The 24,960-nt window shown below is 43.0% G+C and overlaps 1 protein-coding gene across 2 annotated transcripts in view; it reads right to left on the bottom strand.

Annotated features, from left to right (window-relative positions):
• CREBBP (CREB binding protein) overlaps positions 1-24,632 on the bottom strand; it is a 117,836-nt gene extending 93,204 nt beyond the window's left edge. Inside the window, exons 1-2 of one of the 2 annotated variants that reach the window (XM_064478398.1) lie at positions 24,315-24,632; positions 2,847-3,559 (exon numbers count right to left, since the gene is read on the bottom strand). In XM_064478398.1, coding sequence (XP_064334468.1) covers positions 2,847-3,559; positions 24,315-24,399 — 798 coding nt within the window. In that variant the 5' untranslated portion in view covers positions 24,400-24,632. The remainder of the gene's footprint in view (positions 1-2,846; positions 3,560-24,314) is intronic. The other variant, XM_031447613.2, reaches the window with a different exon arrangement.
• Between the last annotated feature and the right edge of the window lie 328 nt (positions 24,633-24,960).

Consider the following 24,960-nt stretch of genomic DNA (forward strand, 5'->3'; position numbering starts at 1 on the left):
ATTAGCCCAAGAGGCATGTGGATGTGCCTACACAAGGATATATTCACTGCAGCAGTGTTTGTACCAATGAAAAATTGGAAACAGTCCAAATGTTCATCACCAGAGGGGTATAGAAATTACAGTGCATCGTAAAGTGCAATACCAGTAGGAAAAAAGGAAAAATCTGTGTGCACTGACATGTTAAGACATCTAGAGTATACTGTTACGAAAAACAGCAAGTTGCTTATGTAATATGATTCCATTTCGTATTAAAAGAGAATGTGTGTTAATATATCTGTATAGAAGTGGTTATCTGTAAAGAGGGCTGTTCTCTTTTTACTCTTTGAATTATTTTATGGGCAATTTTATTTCCTTTGTAATAATAATTTTAAAAACAAAATTACTTTTTAAAAAAGTTTCTTTTCCCCTTTGTGCATTTTAAAATCTTATTTGGCTTAAAATGAACTTGTCTCTTGCTCCTACTATTTGTCCACCACTATTAGTTCTTTTGTCCCAATCAAAGGCCATGACAACCTTTCAAGAATGCCAGCCCCTCCTTCGCCATCGGCCTCTTTGGGATACCTACAGGGAACAGAGGTGGCTGCCCCCACAACACTAATGTGGCTTACTTTCCAGAGTGAACACTCACTAAGTACTGTCTGCAAGAAAAATCACCCCGTACAAAGGAATGAAAAACCTGGGCAGACAGAGGAACATGGAGTGAAAAGACATTATCGGCAAAGCCCAGACAGCAGGAAGCTCCCAGAACAAAACAAACAAACAAGCAAAACAGCCAGATTCTTCAAAAAATAAATTGTAAGGATTCTAGAGATGTAGTTGTTTTTTTTTAATAGATTCTTTGGCGGGGGTAGGTGATTAGGTTTATTTATTTATTTTTAATGGAGGTACCGGCGATTGAACCCAGGACCTCATGCATGCTAGGCACACACTCTACCACTGAGCTATATACCCTCTCCCTTTAATACATTCTTAAGAGCCATATCAACTAAACAAAATATAGGTTGTTCAGATTTTGGAAAAAAAATCTGTAATAATAAATCATGACATACGCAACCATGGGAAATGAGAACATCTCGTGGACACTGAAAACATGAGGAAACCGTTCACTTACTTACACGTATGCCAAGTCTAACTCCTAGGGTATGTATATACACATAATGGCTCTCCAAGTGTGGCTGAGGGGCTCAGACCCTTTTAGGGGTCGAAAGTCAAAATTATCTTCATAAAATACTAAGATATTTGCCTTTTTTGCTTTCATTCTCTCACAAGAACAGAGGAGTTTTCCAGAGGCTCTGTGGCATGTGGTATCACTGTGCTTAAAGGCTTGTGCTTCCATTTTAAAATTCTGTTTTAGTATTTAATGTGGCAAATGTTGACAGCTATAATCCGCATTTTAAAGAAATCTCCTTGGGGCCCTCAATAATTTTTAAGACTATTCAGGTGTCCTATGTCTACTTTCGCATATGACTTAAATTCTCCTAAATAGTTTTTTGTAACTAGGTAGCATGGAGCAGAGTGATGAATAAATTAGGAAAGAACAAACATCAATCTATCCATAAACCCTAAACCCATAGAAATCTCTTCTCAACCCAACTCTAAAAGGCACATGCACACACAGACCCTGCTTCAAACAATTAAAATGGAAATTTAAATTAAAATTTAGACAACTAAAATTAAAGTTCACATTTCCCCTTAATAACACTTCAAAACAGGGTAAATGCAATTTTAATGTCTGGAATTACTCCATCTTCATTTCTTAAAAGAAAAAAGAAAATCTTCTTACCTAAATCAGCCACAGGGTTCATGGCTTTTACCTAATGCTCTACGTCAACCTTGTGGGGAAACCATGCTCTCCTCTTGTTTCTCCCTCTCTCGTATTTGGGACTAATCAAATCCAGAGAACAGCCCAAATTGTTTTACTGTTCTAGAATTTGCTGCATTAGATACTGCCTGAAACAGGGGCACCAAAGGCTGCAGCTGAGAAGCCTCTGTCTCAGCACGTCCTGGTGTTTGGCCCTTTGGTGGGGTCAGCCCACACACTCATTCCCTGGTCACCTCTCATTCTCCCATTGCTCTCCTACTGCCCTCAGCATCTGCCTTCCTCTTCTCCACATCCAGTTCCTACACTACGCACCACTTGCAAGGCTCCTCCCTGGAGCAGAGGTCTCAGCCCTGCTTGGGCCTCACGCACCTAGAGTCTGTAGCTCTGCACTTCTAGCAAGCTCCCGGGTGACGCTAATGCTGCTGGTCCGAGGACCCCACTTTGAGAACCACCGCTCTGAGTTTCTTCTGGGACCTGTGGGCCTGAGCTGCCCCTGGCTCTGCCATGCCACCTCTTCCCTGTTAACTACCCTGGCAGGTAGCTGACCAGCGTGGATCCCAGCTTCTTCGCTGGTAAACTGGAGACTGTAAGCACAGACACTTTACTAGTTGGTTGTAAAAAGGGAAGGGCATACAGAATAAGAACTTGGTCACAGCTGGGAGAAGTGGAGGTAAAAAGCCTTTACTGGATTCACTGATGCAAGCAAAAGCTGATTCCCAGCAGAAGCTGCCTCTTTCAGCCATGTGGTCCTATTTTCACACTTTCCTCAGAGGCTGAAAACTGGCTGTCACTCCAAACTCATTCCCTATTTTTCAACTGTCTGACATGCAGGCTATCCTACCGTTGACTTCTTTAAGAATTTCCATTTTAAAGACACGGGGCAGAGATCTGCATCCTGGAAAGAAGGGCTCTCAATACCAAACTCATCTCTTACAAGCAGGAGGGGCAGGAGGAAAGCCTGAAGGAGGAGAGGAATGTGCCCCCCGGTCAGCAGGAAGCAGTCTAAGCACTGGAGCTCACTCACCTTGGTCATGCCTCCGGCCTGAGCTGTGTTCAGTCCTGCATGACTGGTCATTTGCGGCGAAACCTGCGTTAATGTCTCGGCCAGCACGCTGCTCGTGGCCCCCTGCATGGCCGGAGCAGGGTATGGCATTCCGGCTCCCCTTCCTCTGCCAGCAGCCCCAAGAGATCCATTCATGACTTGCGCCTGCCCTTGCTGGGCCTGGTTCATCAAACTATGGCCAGAGTTGCTATTGAGGAGGCCTGGATGGGTCTGGTTAAAGTTAGCATTCATGCAGATCCCAGGTCCCGTCTGTGACGTGGCAGGGCTGCTGGTCACCAGCCCCACTTGCTTTTGTGCTTGCGGATTCAGTGCTTGGGAAGCAGGGGGAGTGGGCCCGGAGGTGCTGGCTGCCTGTTTAGGCAGGGTAGGGGCTGAAGAATCTCCCTGGTTCAGAGGGCTCTTGCCCATGGCACCCAGACCGGCCATATTCGCACTGTTCGGCTGCCCTTGGGCCTGGCCTCCAAGGCCTTGCTGCACAGGACTGCTGGCGCTCACATTTCCTATTCCTGGGTTGATGTTAGAGCTGCTGCCTCCTCGCAGAAGCTCTGACAGTTGTTTATGTTTGGAAGCAGCATCTGGAACAAGGTTCCCACTGTTTAAAAGGCCTAATTCTCCTCCATTGGGGATCAGCTCATCGGGAAGATCATTTTCCAAGTCAAACAATGATCCAAAATCTAGAAATTAAACAGAAATGGAAATGAGAAACTAAGTAACTATAATAGCTCACCAACTATCACATGTTACTATGATCTTAACCAAAAGGGGCATTTAACACGGAACACCAGATGTCTTAAGAGTAATGACAAAATGATTAGAAATTTCATTCAGGAAAATAAAACAGGAAGAATATTTTTCAAATTCTGAAGAAGGGAATGCTGAATAGAGATGAGAGGAGGACTAAGAGAACAGATTTGATCGTATACTCTAAATATTAAATAGTGTGGTATAAGGCAAACGCAGATGTACAAGTTAAAGGAAAATAACAGAAAGTTAAATTCACTGAATTATGATGTTAAAATGCTTTTAAGAATGCATATGTGTAAAAAAGTAACTGGGCATCAGGTTAGTGAGTAGCAATTTAGGGAAATTAAAGCTTAACTTTAAGTGATTACGTATTTAAAAAGCAAATTATCAAAAAAAAAAAAAAAAAAAAACCACCAAACAACAAAAAAAACCCCACCACCACCACCAAAACTAGCCTTAACAGAAAATGAGATTTCTCAAAGTGTTGAAGCTACAGGAAATAAAAATAAAGACATACACAGAAACTAAAAATAGTTAGAAGTAAAGGAAAATACTTGAATTATACAGAAGGGGTTAAAATCAATCTCAACGAAAGATGTGAAGCTCACTGACTCCCAGGAATAAACATACTAAGGACATAAGCAGGCAAGTATCACAGAGGATAAAGCAGTAAACAAAATAGACCCTTCCTGGTAATCAGACATGAAAATTGAAGCCACTCTTTTTTTCTGGTCCCTCTCAGAGTAACGCTTCTCTAATGAGGCCTACATATGTCATCTCTAGTCCCTCACTGACCATGCATTGTTCAACCCACAATAACCTGGCTATGTGTGCATGTGCAAAGCACAAGTATGTAGAAATATATTCATCACAGAATGATCTGTAACATCAAAACAAGTGCAAACAATACCCAGAGGCAGTTTACCTAGTGGTCATTGCAGACTCTAGGCCCAGACTGTCTGCATTTGAACACCGGCTCTGCTTCTAGCTCCTCACTTATTAGCTGTGTGTCCTTAAGTCAGTCACTTAAGACTTTTTTGTTGTTGTTGTTGTTTTTAATGAAGGTACTGGGGATTGAACCCAGGACCTTGTGCATACTGGGCATGCACTCTACCACTGAGCTATACCCACTGCCTCCATACTTAAGACTTTCTGTGCCTCAGTTCCCTCATCTGGAAACTGGGAGTGATAACGGCTGCTATACCTCAGAGGGCTGCTGTGAGGACTAAATGAGTTAACAGATGTAAAGTACTTCAAAAGTGCCTGTGGGTGGGAAGTGCTCAGGACGTATTAGCTATTATTATTGCTGTTATCCAACAACAGAGGTTTACTAAATTGCTGCCTAATACTATAAAACATTATATATTTATTAAAATAATTATAAAGACTGTAGAAATATAGGAAAACGTATGTTACGTAAAAACATGCAAATGGAAACTGTACACAAAATGGTACAGAGTATGATTAGAACCAAATAATGTGCACGTGGGCAGTAGCTGGAAAGTAACTTGCCAAAAACAGAGTCATAATGGTAAAATGTTGGGGTGATGTGTGTATGTGCCTTTTTAAAAAAATCTAACACAGCCAGCACACTGGCATCCCATCCCCACTTTTCGAAAACTGAAAATTGTTTTCTCCATGGTGCAGACCCTCATGACGGCTTCCCCGACAACCCCCTCAGCAGGCTACCCTGGGTGTTCCTTTCAGGAAGGGTCCTAGCCAAGCAGCAAGAACCACCACAATCACCTTCCCTTTGCAGGTGACATAATCCGAGCAGCTAAAAGAACTGAAGGCAAGGTGGCCAAGACAGTTCTGGAAAAGGTTTTCCTTCCTAATTGTAAGGCATAAAGAGATGTTCCTTTCCTTCACTAGACTTCATCCTGGAACTGTGGTGACCCTCTTCAATCAGGAGGAGACGCAGCTCACATACTAAGGATGGCTACGGCAAAACATACTCCTGTGTCTGTGAAGCCATCTCTAGGCTGAATTATCCAACCCTGGGAGCTCTCCTATCTTCAGATTTCTTGTCACAAGAGAAAATACAGTCCCTATCATTTAAGCCATGCTAGCTGGAGTTTTATGGAACTTGCAGCTAAAGGCATCTTGGTATCTCCATCATGTCTGCAGATGAAGTTCAAGCTCTTCATATGGCACCCGCGGCCCTCAGTGTGCAGCCCCTGCTCCCTTCCCAGCCCTGCTTCCCCTGTACCTCCCGATGTACGCTACCTTACAGCCATAACACAGCCAGCTGTCCCACGGTCATCAATCTTTCTTGGAGATGCGCTCTCTCTCGGTCTAGAAAATCCCACGTCCAGCCCTCCCTCAAATGAAACGTTGACTAAGGAGACTTTCTATAGGGCACCCCTGCAGAACTGACTAGTCTCTCCCTTCAGCCTCCCAAGTTCTCTGTACATACATGCCTCATACACCACCTCTAACAAATACCTACATCTTCCTGCTTGACTGTAAGGAATTACGTACTTCTTGCAAGTGGATACACACTCTGTTTTGCCCGTGAGAGTAGATGCAGACAGTATGAGCCTTTCCTCCCAAGTGTTTCACTATGTGCCTCCTAAGGACACCCTTTACACAAACACGGTACATTTATCAAATTCAGGAAATTTACCATTGATATAATACTTAACGTATTGATTGTCCTTATTCAAATCTGGCCAGTTGTCCCAATAATGCCCTTTATCACGTTTATTTTTCCTGATCCAAAATCCAATTCAGGATCCCAGTACACTGAGCTGTCATGTCTTTGTCTTTTATTTTATTCTACAAAGGTTCTTCAGACTGTCTTTCATAACTCTGCAATTTTTGTAGAATGTCCCTCAATTTGGGGTTGCTTCCTCATGGTTACAAGACACTTAATTATGAAAGGACAACAGACTTGACTCCTGGATACAGCAGCCAGCTTGGAGAGAACCAGGGCTTGCTACTGGCAATGACCCAGCTTCTGTGTTTCCACGTGGCTTTGTGGGTTCCATTCCGCAGCTTTTATCCTATTGTGTTGTCCTGAATCTGGAGGTTCACTGAGGTCTCCAGATACAAAGGCCACATGAAATAAAGCAAGAACAACCTTCAAACATAACTAACATTTTTGTTTGTTGACTTCCAGGTTCTGTCCACATATACACACGTTTTTGTCCAGCATTCTTTTTTTTAAAAAATCAGTGTTGTGTGTATATTTAATGCAATGCTTCTTGGCCTATGAACGTAAAAATTAAACTTCATCTATATCAGAAAATGGAAGCCATTATGCTGGAGATCAGGTTTCCTTCCTATTTGCCGCGGAGGGGATGAAGAGCTGGTGTCAAGCACTGTAAACCAGAAGGAATTGAGCTCCAAATACTTCACATTAAAATTTTGGAAAACCTGCTGACACTCCCTTGACTGGCTCTTCCATGTCCTGAAGAAGCACTTTTCCTAGGAGAGGGGAGACAGGCCAGGACAATAGCAGGTAAAGCCAGAAGAACACTTAAATACAGCAGGGTCCAAGCCAGGGTCCCTACTCCAGTACAGGAACTGGAACCAGAAATGGCAAAATAACACTTGGAAGTGAAACACATGAGTTCAAATCCTGGCGGAATCAATCAGCTGTGTCCTTGGGCAAATTCTGTCTTAACAGCCTCAACTGTAGAGCAGGGACAACAGTATCGCAGGGCAACTGATGAATGCAGGAACGGAGAGTTTTGTGCCACAGACACGGCTGTTTTCTCCTGTCCCGCACAAAAACTTTCTTACCTTTAAAAATTCACCCACCATGCTGCCACTCTCAAATTTATCTGTTCTCTTTTATGGTTTACTCTCATTACTCTTGTCCAAATGCACGTGCAACTTTTCTGGTTGTAGCAGGGCATTATGTCTTGGGCTCATTTTTGGATTTTACTGGTCTGCCACATTTTGTCCATCTTGACCACTCTTTCTCATCCTGTTTCAGTCCAAGTACATCTCACAGCTCTTTGGGTGCAGAAAGGGTTGACTAATTCTGCTATGTCCTCACCTACCAGTCCAAACACATACAAACATGTAGACAACCACACATACAAGATACAGCTTTTTTAAAAGACAAGAGGGGCTGCATAGGGCTTGCGGAAGACATATCCATACCCACGCCATCACCCTTTTTCTCACCATTACTGTCAATTTTCCCTTCTTTCTAGTTGACAAAGGAGATTGAAGCAGGAAAGCTGGGCTATTGCAACATAACACAGCTGTGCTTTCTACACACCAAGTGTCCCAACACATAGGTTGGGCAATACCAATCTGAATCATCGGAAGTTCTAAAATTCAAGACTGAATGCCGCCACTTCCAATCCCAGGTAAATTTCCTTCTCTCCATCAAGTTACCAGTGGTTGGACCCAGGAGAGAGCAAAGCTGAGGCTGAGTAAGATTTGCAGACACCTCGCTTCCAGGGGTTCACCTTTAGCAGGAAACAAGGCCCTCACACCACAAACAGCAAACGGCCTGTCACACTTTCACAGCCAGGAACAGGAATGTTCTCTCTCTGGAGGCCTCCTGGCTGCCACCCAGGAACTTGGGCCCCCTTCAATTAGCTGACCTGAGGAAAGCTACAAGCCCCCAGTCTCTATCACACTCATACAAGGATGGGGCGCCCACAGCAGCAGCTAAGGAGGGAGAAAGTCACCAAACTCAGCCCGCCTCAGGAACAGAAGGTCTTCACTGCACAGACCACAAGGGTCGTTCCCCTTCTAGACTATACACTGAAACCTCATTCCAGGGGACGACCACTTCTAAACACTCAAAGACAAATGGAATCCAATCCCACACTTGCTGTAAGACCCACTCTTATTCATCATTATCAGCAGTATTTCACCTTAAACAAGGGATGAACTATTATCAAGTAAACTAAAAAAGGCTTTCCATTTTACAAAATCAAATACCTGGCAAGTGACTAACCACTACTGTCCAACCAGCCAATAACATCTGAAAACAGTTTTGTTTGAAGAGATTTTTTTCCAAATGCATCAGCTAAACAAATCATCCAGAAAACACATCTTCCCTCAGGTTTTCTAAATTCTCCTCTTTCTATCATAGTACCTTATTTGCTCCTCTGAATTACATCCAGAGCCCCAAATTCTCTGTATTAATAGAACTGATTTTTCTGTCAAAACATGTACAAACCAGTTTCTCACATTCTGTATTGGCCAGAAGGATGAACTCTCCCACACTCTACAGACATACTACCAATTTCCTGTTATAACTCACAAGGTTGTAAGGACCATGAAAGCAGAGAGCTTGTCTACCTAGTACCTACCACACAATGCTTACCATGTATGAGGCCCTCAACAAACATCGGTATGAATGAGTGAATGAATCACAGTTACAGAGGATACACATTATCAATTTTAACAAGTTACTTGTCTAGCCAAAGATATCAAGTAGTAATCTTAGCATTTATTACCACTTTCTTAAAACAGAAACAAAGAGAACAAAATTGGGTAATGAATTCTCTTGAAATGTTACATTGTTCTACTCATTTCTCTCTTTACACCTCTTCCTGCTGCCTCTCTATCTTCCAGGAAACCAGCCACATCTATTTCACTCTCTGGCTACACCCCACCATCAATGACCCTCTATCCTGTGGTTGATGCAACAATTAAACGGCACAGGGTCAAATGAGAGATGGTAGTGTGAGACATTATCTACGTAAGAGTTTAAATGCTGTTTTGTGTTCATGTTTCTCTACTTCTGAGCACAAAACTCCCCTCCTACAGATACCATCTCTTCCCCACCCCCCTCAGTCCCTTTGTCTCTCTGCAGCCCTTATTCCCTATGAAAAAGGTCTGCTTTCTTTAATTTTTTTCGTATCTTATCTAGATTTTCTTTGGCATCACTCGTTCCATAACCATGACTATTTAAATGTATCTCTTAAACCTTTCAAAAGCTAATAAGCACTTTTATTCATCAACCCTGGAAAAATTTACAAAAAGAATTTAATTCCTAAATCAAAAATGGAATCAAAAAAGCCTGACCCCAAAAGGGCAATGCATCCCAAAAAAGCTCACAACCAAAGATGAGGAATCCTAAAATGGTAGACACTTTCACAGGGTTATAAGTCTTAGATGACCTGGAGATCATTCTAGACCTCTTTGGTGCATTTATTAATATATTACTCATTACACACTGCCAACACAGGAAGCACAGTCTAGGGTAGTGAGAAAACAGTATACCCAGTCAGGTCTTAACTCAGGTCCATCTCTGTCTACCTCCTCCCTATGTGTGCTTCTGCAGCTCTAAACTGGAAACGAAAATAGGACCTGCCTCTACCATCACTGGTGAAAGAACTAAATCATACAGTGTGTATATAGCACTTAGCCTGGCATGTAGAAATGACTCAATAAATACCAATCATTATTATCGTTGTCACCGCCCCATCTTCCAAAGCTGCCACAAGGACTGAACGACACATGCACATCAAGAACGTGGCACCCCATGCCTGGTACAGAGTTCATGCCAATGATCATATTTTAAGTATGGTAAAGCCCTAATCATCTGTGACAATTCTGCTAGAATTAAAGCTTACTTCGCTTTGAAAATTCTTGAGGATTGTGTAAATAAGTAATAGAACAACTCTCCAACAATGGAGAATTAAAATTTAAAAATTTTAACAACAAAAAAAGCACAACATTTTATTATTAGCATTTATGCCATTAATAAATTTAACCTAGGCATTTAATCAAGTTCCTAAAAGACATTAACCTATATTTATTAACTAATAATAGTTATTAGGAAATCATTAGAGCAAATTCCTTCTAAAATCTTCTGATTTCTTCTAAAAGCTTCTTTCATGCAGATACATAAATTAGTACAGAATAATGAGGTTTTACTTTATTCTGAACAGTGATAGTACACTCAACAACAACAAAATGCCCTTCTCAAGATCACTATCTGCTCAAGAGTCAAAGTGGCTTAGCTGGGGAAGCCACCTCCTCGCAGGCCCTCCTCAGCGGAAGCAAGTCCCTGCTCCCCAGTCTTCACTCTGTGCAGGGCTGACCAGGCTTACTTGAGGTCTGTTTAAAAGTCTGCCAACCAAGGATTATAAGACAGTCCTGAGTGGAAGGAAGTTCTATGCCACGCTGGATCCTCAACTATCAGAGTCCTGCAATCACAGCCACCCTCTTATCTTCATCCGATGCACTTAGAAGTTCCCAGGAGTGCCATTTCCAGACAGCTAGGACAATTTAGTTTCCTAAATCTGGTTTGCTGCCTCCCCTCATCTCTGAAGGATGGAAAAAAAAAAAAAAAACCTTCCTGGGGAAGAGGTGGGAAAGAAGGTGCTGTCACAGCAGCAGCCACCACTCAACCAACTGTAAACCACCCAACAGTCCTAAATAGCAACCAGATAATTTGGATCAGAGGGAGCAGAAAGGGGTTCACTGTTCTCCACTGCCATGGCTGAGAGGGGCACTGGGACTTGAGTGAGGCACTGCCTATCCAATCCTGCAACCCAATTAAAATTCCTAGAGGAGAAGGAATGTGGAGGCTGAGCTAGATTTCAACCTCTGCAGAAGCAACCCCTAACCGCAGGTGCTCGACCACCTCAGACTACCCAGCCACAGCATAAGTACAAGCAAGCAAACACCCAGAGACTGGGTCCTCTGACCAAATGCTGGGAGCTATTGCTGGCAGGCAACACCAAGTCAGGAGAAAGTGGAGAGACCTTCTTTTGGACTTAAGAGGAGTCAGTGTACAACACAGGGAAGTGTGTGGTCTGTAAGAGAGTCCACAGATTAACAGATATACATTACTATATATAAAACAGATAAACAATGAGGACCTACTGTATAGCACAAATATATTCAATTTCTTATAATAAGCTATAATAGAAAAGAATCTGAAAAAAATATATGTATGTAAATGTATAACTAAATTGCTTTGCTGTACACCGGAAACTAACACTGTAAATTAACTACACTTCAATAAAAAATAAAATTAAAAAAAGAGAGCCCACAAGAGGAAATGAATGCATTAAGTCCGAAAAGTACACCAACATGGAATATTATTCAGCACTAAAAAGAAATGAGTTATCAGGCCATGAAAAGACACGGAGGAACCTTAAATGCATATTACTAAGTGAAAGAAGCCAATGTGAAAAGACTACGTACTATATAATTTCAACTGTATGACATTCTGGAAAAGGCAAAACTACGGAGACAGTAAAAATAATCAATGACTGCCAGGAGTTTGTTTGGGGTGGGGGTGATGACTAGGTGGAGCACAGGGGATTTTAAGGACAGTGAAAATACTCTGTATGATATTATAATGATGGATACGTGCCACTGCATATTTGTCCATATGTACACAGAACATACCCTAAGGTAAACTATGGACTCTGGGTAATTATGATGTTATCGATGTAGGTTCATCAGTAAAACCAAATGTACCACTCTGGTGGGGGATGCTGTTAATGTGGGAGGCTATGCATGTGTGGGGACAGGGAGTATATGGGAAATCTCTGTACCTTCCTTCAGTTTTGCTATGAACCTGCAAGTACACTAAAATAAAGTCTTAAAGGAAAAAAAAAGTATACCACAAAATCATAGGTAAATCACAAGCAAATGAGAGGCACAAAATGATAGAGAATTACAAGCAGAAAAATAACCTAAGTATTCATCAACTATTCTAATAACTAAAATACACGAAATATCCAGGGATGTCTATGCTGGCTCTAAGTGTGCTCCTTTTAAAGCTTCCACCAACATATACGTTCCTGGACGACAATTTGATGATGCAATCAAAATTACAAATGCATATTCCTTTTAATCATTAACTCCACTCTTAGGAATCTGTTACATATATATATATATACTATGCAGAACTACTGATTAAAGCACTGTTTGTGAGGGGACAAGATCAGAAATAACCTAAATGTCCATCAGTGGGGAGCAGATTAAACCAATCATGGCACATCTCACATAATGAAAAACTAGCAAGTACAGAAAGAGATAATGAGGACGCTCTGCAAGTGCTGCTACGTACAGGTACACAACAATGCAGATAGGACGCTACCTCCAGTAAGAAGGAAAAGGCAGGAAGCAGGTAAGGGAGCTAGGAACAGGCTGTCTGCTTGAAGAGATAAGCTCCAGGGGACAGCACAATCTACTCACAGTGGTTACTTGGGGGACCAAGGGGAGGGAAGGATGTGGGCTCTCACTCTACAGTTTTGTATCCTCTGATTTTTGAACTATGTGAGTGAACTACGCATTTAAGTAATTAAAGAAATTGAATTTTTAAAGGCAGCCCCGAGGGTGTCCTGGCCCAGGTGATTAGCTTCAGCCCAGGTGATAACACCTAGAATGCTTCCAGATGCTCCTAGTTCCAGTTGGAGTGTTTACAGCTTGAGGATGAAATCTGAAATGGGTTCAATATTAGTTTAAAATATTTTTAGTGTTCAAATGAGCTTAAAAGGCAGCAAAATAGAAAGCACTTTAAAGATGGATTTCTTAAAAACACTATTTTTTCCCCTAAAGAAATGTGACAATCTACACATATTTTGTACCCAATGCAGTAGTTTTAAGATAAATGCTGCTCAAGTCAGGAAAGCTGACATTATTTCAATATACTCAAAGAAACATTAGTTGGATGTCAGGTTTTGTAGCTTCCAGCACATCAGTGAAGAAACCTCTAATAAAAGGATTCTGTTAAAATCAGAGCTTGTGACAGAGGAAGTGAAGGTTGGACAGCACACTAAAACACAGTCACGTTTCCCTATCTCTGGACACCACCTCTAAGTTAATTCACACTTTGTTCAAATAATTCTCGCCAAAGGTCTAAAGGTTCCACAATAGGAATTAACCAAAACTCCAGTTCTCACCATTTAACAGATTCTTCTAATCACAAATACTAAAGATGTTTTCCTTTGGTTTACTCTTAAACTAATTTTTTTGTTTTAAAAATAATATATTTATGTTTTTTAAAAAACATTCAGAAGAACATAAAGTGGAAAGAAGTGAGCACCCACCCCATCCCCAGCCCCTCACGCCCAAGAAAAACAATTTCCAGAGATTTCCTTCTGAAAATCTCCTATGCACACAGGAGTATATACCTTTTTAACCCTGAAAAGGATCTAATTATCACTTTCGTTCTCCAGCCTGATTTATTTAATGATTCTCAAACTTATCATCCCTCTTAAATACCATCATTCTTCCTCCCCAGAGCTGCAATGGCAGAGGACTCAGCTTCCCCTCTTCTGAAGGACTTCTGGATCACCTTCAGTGCTCTGCAATATCTAGATCAACCAAACTAACAAAAAGGTGTGGAGCTAATATGATAGGCCGTAGAAGTCCTACCAAGCAGGAGACTGATTTTTACTGTATCTGCTTGGTATAAAATTTGGTTGTTAAGCTACAGATATTTGTATATCAACTAATAAGGTGGTCAATAAAAACCAGAGGTTTAGAGAATCTTTTCCAGAAACTGGGAAACTATAAATAGAACTTTGGTGTGAACCATGGCTGCCCAATGCGCAATATGATGACAGTAACAAAACCGCTAATAATCTTCAATGTGGCACGAAATTAATTTCTAAAATTTCAATTCTTCCTATTTATAAAGTGTAGAAAAAGCAAAAAAGTCATTTTATGTTATTTAAGTACAGCATCAAAACATTTCACCACTAAAAAAAAGGGATTTTTTTTTTTTAGAATGAAGCCTGTTTTTCAAATATTAACAGTTCAACAGCTCTAAGATATTTAGCAGCCTGAAATGCACTTACAGTGGGACAATATATATAATGGGTCACTTTGGGAAGCAGCAGCAAGAAGAGAAAGCATGTTCTTATATACACACAGCGTATCTCTAGATTGATATACAAGAAACATTAGCTGCCTGTGGGAAGGGGAACTGGAAGGCTCTGGAAACAGGAGAGGAAGGATTTTCACTGAACATTCTCTTTTACTTTGTGGAACCCTATGAACATGTTACCCAGTCAAAAAAATTAAAAAAAAAAACTTTTTAAAGAAAATTCTCCTGTTTGTACAAAAATTTTCTGATATTTTAAATAACAACACTACAGTTGACTTTCAAACAACAAAGGTTTGGACTGCATGGGTCCACTTATACGCAGGCAAAGTATATGTGGATTGGGGGGGGGGGCTGGTGCCCCAACTCCTGCATTGTTCAATGGTAGTTCTGATTCTTAAGCTGCTTTCTGTGGGGTCTTTTTCCTCCCACAAATGGGGGCTGGGGGGAGAGAAGGCTGGTGTCAACTCTGCCTGCAGATATGAACCTGGGCAGGAAAATACAGCTTGGAAAAAGATGATCTAGACTTCTGGAGAACAAATCACAGTCGCTTCCTCCAATCACCCTGGAAGTGATGGTTTATTAAAATTTTGTTTTGTTTTTTAAGCCCTAAAAGGATGGTCTGGACTCCCTCATTTGACACTGCAGGCTCTCCACTCGGCTTGCCTGGCTCCCCCTGATAGTCTGTCCTGCAACGAGCTCCAGCGTCCTTCCTCTAAGAAGTTTCCTTAACCACCCAGCCTGAAGCACCTGGTTCCTTCCCGTCACAACACTTATTCTAGTTTGCAATTAGACAGGCATTGGTGAGACTGCTAGACTGTCTGCCCACACCACTACACTCTGAGTTGCAAGAGGTCAGAGCCACCCCTGTTATCACCACAGCCTTGCAGTGTCCCGCCCATAATAAGCACATATAATTTGAATTACATAAGGATTTAATATTTATTGAACAAAAGAACAGATGGACAGTGGTACAGCTGAGATGGAGCCCGGGCCCACCTGACTCCCCAGAGCAAGGTGACACTAGCAGTCTCCACCTTCCAGAGGCAAGACCACACTGCCTCTAAATGGTACCCATTGAATGTAAACCAAAAACAAAACTGGCTTTTGCAAAAACTTTACATGTTCAAAAGTGTATACCTCCAGACCTTCACACTTGCTATTTATGCTGTTCCCTGTGCCTGGAACAGTACCCCTATTTCCTATTCATCCTCAGGTCTCAGGGTTAAGGTCACTTCCCGCAGTTGGTCACATCAGCAACAGTTCAAGTACTCAATAGCCACAAGAGCCTAATGGTTTCAGTAGTGGGAGCGCAGATATGGAACATGGCCATCATCACAGAACGTTTCACTGACAGCGCTGACTTAGAGATTACTACGAGAATGCTGGTGTTTCAAAGGAAATGTCCAAGTCCACTCTTACTGTTGGGATGGGACCAATTTTTCCTTAAACTTTCAAAGATTGAGAAAGTCACCAGTGCGAGCCCAAACACTGAATTCTCTCTCAGTAACCTGAATAATCCCACCAGAGATTGTTTAAAAGAGAAGTTCAACTGTGGGCAGGTTGTGCTCTTCAAACAAACGCCAGTCACAACAGCAGCAGAGGCCCAAACAAAATGACACAGAAAATCTACCAATACTTTATGCCTTTTTGTTATTCTCAATAAAAATTACCAACTAAATAAAGTGTAAGTAAGATTTAATGTAAAGATAACCACAAATGGGGAGGGGGCATTCTTTGTCCACCATGGGGCCATTTTTATTAGTAAAACCCATAAATCACCATGCCTAAAATATCCAGAAGAACGGGAAAACAGTGAACGCAGGAAGAGAAAATCCACAGGAAGAGAAAATCCCCTCAGTACAGTGAGGAGTAGAGCCTGCTCCTTCCAAGCACAGTGGTCGCTGAGCCAAAGAGGAAGTTAAACTTCACTGGTATTTCTTTCAACCAATCAACCTGACCAAACAGGATAGAGATCCCAAGGCCATCTTCTCCCCAAACTCTGTTTTCTAAAAAAGAAAAGACTATAATTTCTCCATGCTCATTTTCTTTTTTCAGCAGGTCCTAACCTAAATCAAGTCCCTGTTCTGAAACAATACTAGAAAAACAGTTCCATTTAGACTTAAATTTTCCAATGAGGAACAGTTTTTAACTTCAAACACAAACTGAGGAAAGTGTGTCAAACTACCACCTGTTTTATGGGATTCCTGAATCTCAGCCTCTAACTCATTCCTTTGCAAGCTGGTACTGAGACTGTACCAGCCCTTGGTGCTCGAAGCAGATCCGTCAGGGGCCACATCTTCCCATGGACTCAGCGAGAAACATCCATGGATTTGGTTCTGAGTCAGACCCCTCCCCTACATCAACCCCAACCTCACCAGCCCAAGAGGCAGGTGACATCTAGTATTTTCCCACACAATGAAACAGTAATAATAGTTGCCACAACCTGCTATATGCCAGGAATCACAGGGGCCCAATATACAAAGCTAATCAAAGTGAGAAGAAATGGAAAATTCTAGAGGAAAAAAAAATACCTTTTAGAGATGAGATCCACCCTCCCAAACAAAGCTCAAATGTAAAGTCACTGGCCCAAGTCACAGAGCTGATGAGCTGGAAGCTAAGATTCAGCGTCCACTCTGACTGGAGGTCAGGCTCCTTACTACCACTTTGCCTGCCTCCCTGTATAAAAAGCTCTGACATTTCCTTCAACTCTGAGTCATGGTTAAAAGGTTCTACTTTTAAGCAGGTGACAAATACTCAAAATATTTTAATCCAGAGAAACTGGGTCAAACTTGTATGGTCCATAATTGTCAAAGCAAACCCTAATTATTTGATACAGTTCTACAGTTCCTAAGTGTCAGCATTCAGTTTGTAATCAAATACCAAAATCCATTTACTTAAACACTGCCCAAGCTTCACTCTATAGGCTAGAAAAAAGAATAGGAACTTATTTCTTGCTACTTCACTGGTTATTCTAACTACAAAATCAAAACTCATATAGGTAGTACAGTTTTGATAAGAAAAATCCAAAATATGTGGGGGCAGTGCAAAGGGAAGCTTCTGAAAAATAAAAAGATATTGCCTTACAACAGAATTGTATAACCCCATTAAACAGCTACAACTATTAAGAAACACCTACTATATACAGTAAGGCACAGGTGTATTAGAAAGACTGGCAAATTAAGACATCTTCAAACAGTAGCAGACGGGACATCTAGAAATAGGAAAGTCGATTTAACCAAGTGAAAATTTTTTCACCATTAGATTTTACTATTCTTAGCAATAGTTCAGCTAAATACTCTTTTGATTAATGGAAATGAAACACGGGGGAAAATGTCACACGGGATGATATCCAAGTCTTTCTAAGGGTAAGGTTTAAAAAGAAAGGAATTTGACTTTTAGACACAGAGCTCAAAAATAGCCTTGCTTCCCAAATTTAGAACGAGAAAACACCCTAAAGGCAGATTTTTCTAAGTCAGCAACAATCATTCTGTATATTGTCTAAGAATCTGGGAAAAAAAAGAGCCACTTTTGCTTATTTCTATGCCTTTCCTAAAGAACCCCCCACCCCCAATCTCTGATTCACGTCTCAAGTCAAAGCTCCAGGTGGACAACCTTGCACATGGCTCTTTCCCACCCTCCCGTCAGCGAATCACAGCTCCTATGTAAAGTTGAACACGCAAAAGCCCCCAAAAGGCACTGGTGCAAGTGCTGATGTGCTGCATCAGTGATCTGCTGCAATGTGACAATTCCTGAAAACTGAGCTTAGATGTAATTAATTAGATTTATGCAGGAGTTGTGGATGCCACCCACACCAGACCAGGGCAGCCCATCAGGTATGGGACAGTATTCTCAAGGCTGCAGAGTGGGCTCAGGGAACATGGGGCAAATGTGATGAAAAACGGAGGGCATGGCCAGGAGTTGGAGAGCTTATGAGAGACCATCTGAAACAATCTGAAACGACTTAGATGCAAGCCACGTGCCGAGATCACACCCACAAAGACGAAACTCTCTGAGTGGCCAGAGTGCTCTTCCCAACACACAGAGGCACAGAAAACCAGCAAGCTTCCCCAATTGTCTGGCTCCCCGCTCTGGCTCAGCGACGGAACCCCAGGGGGCACCAGGATACAGAAGCACTAAGAGCCCCCCAGTCAAGGCCCCATGCCCACCCCCAAGGCCTGCCTCAGGTGCCACATCCACTTGGACACACAGCCATAGGCTTCTGCACACAGGACAGTCAGTAAACAGCAGGTGGATAAATGAAATCTTCTTGGACTGCCCTTTCTGACTCGCATTTTGGCACTTGATTGCATTTTGTATTCTTTTCTCAAGTTTTGCCTCTAAGTCTTATCTTGTCAACACAGTTCTAAACTACTTAGACGCATCACCAGAATCCTTTGCACACTGCTGCTGTAGAAGGGGTACCTCGGACTGAACCGTAATACACACAGTTAAGAAACAGAATCACATATTTGTTCACTGCTTAATACGCTTCAAAATGAGTAAGAATTTTCAGAACATATACACTCCTTAAGTTTTTAAACTTTAAAATTTCACGGCCATCACGTTTGTATTAAAAAAAAATACAAGTGAAAGTAAAGGCAAATAATCAATAGTATTGATTAAAGAATTCCGGGCTATACACTCTGAGTGTGCTGCACTACAGCAGGTCAGCCTGCTGTGGGCCTACATGAAGTCACACCATGACTACCACTTCCAGAATCATCAGCAAATGTGTCCCGGTCCAATTGGATGAGCACTCTCAGCAGGTCTGGCCTACAAGGGTGCACCCACTTTCCCTGGTCAGGACAGCGCAGGCACCAGGCACCGAGCATCCACTCCAGACCAGGCGCTTCTCACTCATCATCTCATTCTACCTTCGTCATTGCCCTTTGAGATGGGAATGGTCATTATCTCTATTTTTCAGATGAGAAAACTGAGGATCCTCAAAGCCTTAGCCCCACATACATCAGGCTCACAAACTGTGGCCTGAGAGCCAAACCCCCTCGGCTGCTGATTTTTGTAGCAATGGTTTTACTAGTTTTACTGACACACAGCAGTGCACACCCGCCTAAGTACTGTCCAGAGCTGCTTTCCCTTCAAAACGGCAGTGTTGAGCAGCTGCGACAAAGACCATATGGCCTGTAAAGCCGAAAATATGTCCTCTGGCCCTTTACAGAAAGAAATTTGCTGACCCATGTATTACATAAAAACGGTCTGGGAATGGTGCAAACTGCAGCCCCTCTCTCCAAGACCCGCAGCCCAACAGCACTCTAAGGCTCGGGGAGGGCCCAAGAACAGCCCCACCTCTGCCCAACTTCTTTCGAGCAAGACGACTTTATTGAGCAACATCTCTTCCCGTGCTCTTGGAATATACTCGGAGTGCTGATTTGAATGAGAAAAAGAGGTGGTCCTGACTAATGTTACCCCAAGAACAAAAGTGGCTTAAAGCAAGCTTTCCTAATCTTGAACAACTCACAGTAAGGAACATTTCATCTTAACAAGGGAAGGCATACTTCGGCAAAATCATTTTTAACTATTTTGTTTTCAAACACATTAAGTAAAAATACAAAGTTGGCACTTACGTAGCCCCAAGTAACCGCGTATTTTGTCACATAACTACAGTGGCACAAGTTAAAAGTTGTAAAGACACAGGCTAACAATCTAAGCATCAACTTCCAGCTGTGGGATAAAGCCTCAGCCCCTTTATAAGTCATTTCCAATCACATTTAAGAGTTATAGAGTCAAATTCAAACGCCAAACAGGAATGCTTCTCAATCCTTTGATCCACTGTGAAGGTGCTCTTGGTGGGGTTCATACTTACCACCTTCCCTAGGAACTTCAAACGCGGCCACTGTTATCACACTTCTCATGGTTATTCAAAAATCTCTATTCTTCTATCAAAAAAAGCAAAGTCATGAAAAGCCCCAGCCCTAGAAGTCTCTACAAAAACTCACATTTCCTATTTAGCCAGAACTCAGTAAAAAAAATAACTTGACTGGTCCTGAACTATCCACTGTCATAAACAGGAAGGTGAGACCACATAGTGTAGGCCTCAGGTAACACTTGCTGCATCAGAAAGAGATGGAAGTGGCAGAGTCCCTGCCCCAGGCCCCTGATAGGAAGAACACATTCCCGTCTCCCTCCATAGCTGCTGACAAACTTTCCCCATAGGAACTTAATTCACTTGTTGGAGTGACACTATTGAAACTTGCTAAGTAATGCAGTCTCCTGGTCCATGATCCAAGTAAATCCCATTTTATGGATGTAGATTTACATAATGAATATACAGAACTATTTACTTTAATGATCTAGGTTTGGTTCTGGTTTTCACCTTTTACGTTACTTTGGGCAGATCACCTCTATCAAGTCTGGTTCCTTACCTCGAATTGGAAGGAACAGTATCCTCCCTTCCTACCTTCACAGGATGCTGTGAGGACCAAACTGAAGTGATGGGGAGAAAAGCACTCTGATACATAAATGTAAAATGTCATCATTTTATTGTAAAAGGCATTTTGCTTGGTAACCTTATTTAACACCAAGTTTCTTTAAGTACAGTTTTCTATTGCATGTAAGTACAGTTTTCTATTGCATATTACATTTATGTAATAAAATGTAATCACAGTTGCTTAGGGCACAGGATGAAATATACCCATGTTCAATTTTCAGAAGACAGCATTAAAAAACTTTTTTACAGTCTATTTGTTGAATGTAAATTTGGCCTCAATAAAGCTGACCAAGAAAACCCTACTTCCCTAGATATTTATTTCTCCTACACTGCTAAATCATGAATCTCTGCTGCTAAAAGACACGAAAATGCTGTTTTAATTTGGACGTATTAAATAAAAAGTTTCTAAAACACACAACTAGCTATACACTGGTAACACTAAGTCCTACTTCTTATAAAGGGTGCCAAGTAAAGGAAGATGACATTTGTAAGAAAGCATTTATGCCTTCAATGTAAAACAAGAAAATGCTACTTCAACAACATCTGATACCATCAAATTCTGCGCCACTCCAGAAGAAAAGCCTGGGTTGGGGGAAAAGTACCGTTTTTCCTTCTTCCCCTTGATATCTTTCTTTGGGGTGCATTCCCTATTTTGGCATCACCTCTGCACGCTCTCCTCAGAAACCCTCCATGATCTCCCCAGCCTGCAGTGACCTGTCCCTTCTGTCACTGGTGGCGATGGCATTTATCAAAGAGGCCACCAACCTCACTGGAGTGTATGTACAGCAGTGCTCCCCCTGCTAGACTGCAAGCGCCCTGCAGGCAGCATCCTAGCTGGTTACTTACTCCCCAGCATCTGATGTACTGTTCTCTGGGCTCACTGCCTTCCCCGCACACTCAGCTGACACCGATGGCTCCACAGGCCAGTCCCCAGAGATATGTGCTGCATCGTGGCAATCCAAGTCACTTCTTCTGTTTCTCAGGCCACCAAGGCCTCCTCCTAACCCCTCAGCTCTTCCCATGAACAGTGCTCCCCGCCCCCTTCAAATTTTATCACATAAGCAGGGAACACACCTTGCTCTGCCTGGTCCAATTTTACCCTAGAAGCCAGAAACAAACATCCCCTCACTAAAATGAGGTTTATTCTCTCAAGAAATATTATTCCCAGGTCTCTCCTCACTTTTCCATCTAACCAAATGCCATCACTCCTTTGATTGTGTGCAATGTAATTCCTTTAGTGCTTTCTTTGCTTTGCTATACATCCTTAAGATCTGTTTTAGACTAGTAGTTACCAGAGACAAGGCTGTACGTTGTTTAACATGCTCGATGATGATCCCGTCCACGGCCCCCCCACACTAACAGACCCTCTTGCAATAACGTGATGACGATGAATGTGCAACCAAGGACCCGATATAAATATAATGGTGAATTTATTCTTTGGATTATTTAAACACAGCTATTAAAAACTGAGTTTTTTGTTGAACATTTGGAAAAGTAAAAGAGCCCCAGTGCTTTACAAGGATCAGAATAGGAAAGGGGAAAAAGTGGTCAGAAGTAGAAAATCCCTTCTGATAAACTTTGCTGTGATTAGCAGCACATAAAGTAAATATCTGACCATCCAATAATGGAACTGTCAAAAAAGCCATCCTTTGGGTGCTATCTTGAAAACTGCTAAAAGTATACAGTGGGACAAGCCCTTCTGGTAAGTCTCATGTTACTAATTTGTACCTCTTTATAAAACAAAATCTACAATAACCTCATTCAACAATAGCAAAGCTGCAAAGCCATTCAAAAGTTACCAGTTTCAAAGGACAAGCTTCAACGCTGAACTTGTAGAGTGTGATCTATGTTTCATATGATTAGAGATTTTTCACTGAAAAGTGCCAAGACTAATGAAGCAAAAGAGATCTACTATGCACTAAAATTATAGTTTTCTCATGCTGTAAAATCAGGGTATTTAAATTATGGTTGTTTCCACATTTCTCACTTCTGGTGAGCTGATTTTTACAAAATTAACATCAAATTCAACTCTTCATCAATTTTTTAAAAAGAGCAGTATTAGTTACTTGACATGACTTGCCACTGACTCCTCTCCACTGTGAAATTTCATTTCAACTAGACAAGAATCTCCTTATGATTGATTTTTTAAAAATTATCTCACTTCTACATTAACTACTAGTCAGAAACTGTATTAAAACTGAAGCCACAAAATTCAAGTTTTGTTTCAACAGTAGAAACAGGTTTTTAAACAACTAGGAGAAAAATGCTAGTGGTCAGTCACAGAAATATGTGAACAAGTTGAACAGCTGTGTGTGTCTACTGCAAATCTGAAGGCACTGCTGCAGCAATATAATTCAGTTTGGACCCATTCATTAGAAACTGATTTTCAGATGCTGCGACTGCAAGACTGTAGTAGAGCAATGCAAGCTGCGCTGGAGATCCATTCGTTCGCGGCAGCGCACAAGTTTTTATTGCAAAGGAGAGCTCTGAGAGGAAATACAGCTAGTTCATAATGCTACCATGAACCAGCCCAGAACAACCTAGGATTACTAAAGAAACAGAGAACTAAAATACTTCTCTTAGGTAACTGATACGATCACCTAAGAAAGTTTTTGGGGAAGCTGTTTGAAAGAATGATTTATTCAGTATCCTACTTTAAAAAATTGGGGGGGGGGACTTTAATTCCTACATTCCTTAACATAATTTTTTAATTCTGCTACACGGTAGAAACAACACAAGCTCACATGGAGACTGCAGCCCAGATGAAATATGCTATTTAACTTTCTTCCGAAGTTAACACGTGAAATTAAACACACCACAGTAACTTATGACATCTTGCTAACTAAGTTTTGGGCTGTGAAAAGTGGAATGACTTAGGTGACCAACAAGTTTTCAAAATAACTACTAAGCATATTCCCAAGGAGCACATTCCAAGAAACTTCTAAGTCGTAACTCATAGGCGGGCCTGCTGCTATGAGTGCCTTCTGGTCGCAGCCTTGAGAATGTGTTACCGATTCCGAAAACACTTCGGGTCCCCTTTCGGCTGGATGATTTCCTTCTCTCACTAGCAAACGTACCCTCCGCTGTCATCCCTCCAGACAGCCACGCGTGTGCGGACACACACGACGGCGAACGGAGGCGTATGGAAGTACCACGCAGAATAAACACGCTCCACTCACTTTACTTTTCCTCCCTGGAAGTACCGCTCGGGCTCCACGCGAGGAGGGCTCATCAACTCCGGGAGATCTGAATGCACCCGGGCGTATGCCGCCCTACTCGGGCCCCATGACAGTCTTTCGACAAACTTCCCCCTCTGCGGCGGGGGTCCCGGGAAAGGGGCTGCGCCGGCCGCCGCTCCAGGGGCCCCGCACGCCCGCCGTCGATTTCGGGTCCTCCGGCGGCACTAACCTCCGGGTGGGGCTGACAGCGACCCCCGGGGCCCCTGCCCCTCGCCCGGCCCCCTCCTCACCTGTGCTGTCATTCGCCGAGAAGCCGGGCGAGCTGAGTTTGGCTCGTTTGGGGTTGGGCGGTCCGTCCAGCAAGTTCTCGGCCATTTTCACCTGCTCGCGAAAACAGCCCCAAGCGCGGGCGGCCGGGCCGGCGAGGGCTCCGGGGCGGGGGTCGGCGCCGGCCCCGGCCGGCTGCGAGGGGAGAGGAGCGAGCGCTAGCCGCGAGCCGCGAGCGAGCGCCGAGGGAGAGGGAGGGCGCAGGGCCGGGTGGGGGAGGCGGCGGCCAAATCTCAGCCACAGCAACAGCGCCCCGCAGCGCTCACCGCCCGCCCCCGGCCGCCGCCGCCGCCGCCGCCGGCCGCGGCCCCCTCATCCCCTGCCCGCTTCCCGAGCGCGACACTCCGCGGCGGGGGCGCCCCGGCGGCCCGGCCGCCCCCCCGGGCCCGGCTGGCAGCGACGGCGCCCGGCCGGGCGGCTCAGGCAGTCCCCAGGAACATGGTGCCGCCGCCGCGCCGCCGCCTCGCTCCCCCCCCCCGCGCCCCACTTAATTAATTCGCTCGCGGCCCGACGACCGGGGGGCTCCGGGCTCCGCTCTCCGCCCGCGGCCCGCCGCCGCCGTCGCCGTAAGAAAAAACAATGCGCGAAGCGGGGCCGCCGCCGCCGCCG

Source organism: Camelus dromedarius, chromosome 24 (genome assembly GCF_036321535.1).
Source record: "Camelus dromedarius isolate mCamDro1 chromosome 24, mCamDro1.pat, whole genome shotgun sequence".
Classification (NCBI taxonomy): domain Eukaryota; kingdom Metazoa; phylum Chordata; class Mammalia; order Artiodactyla; family Camelidae; genus Camelus; species Camelus dromedarius.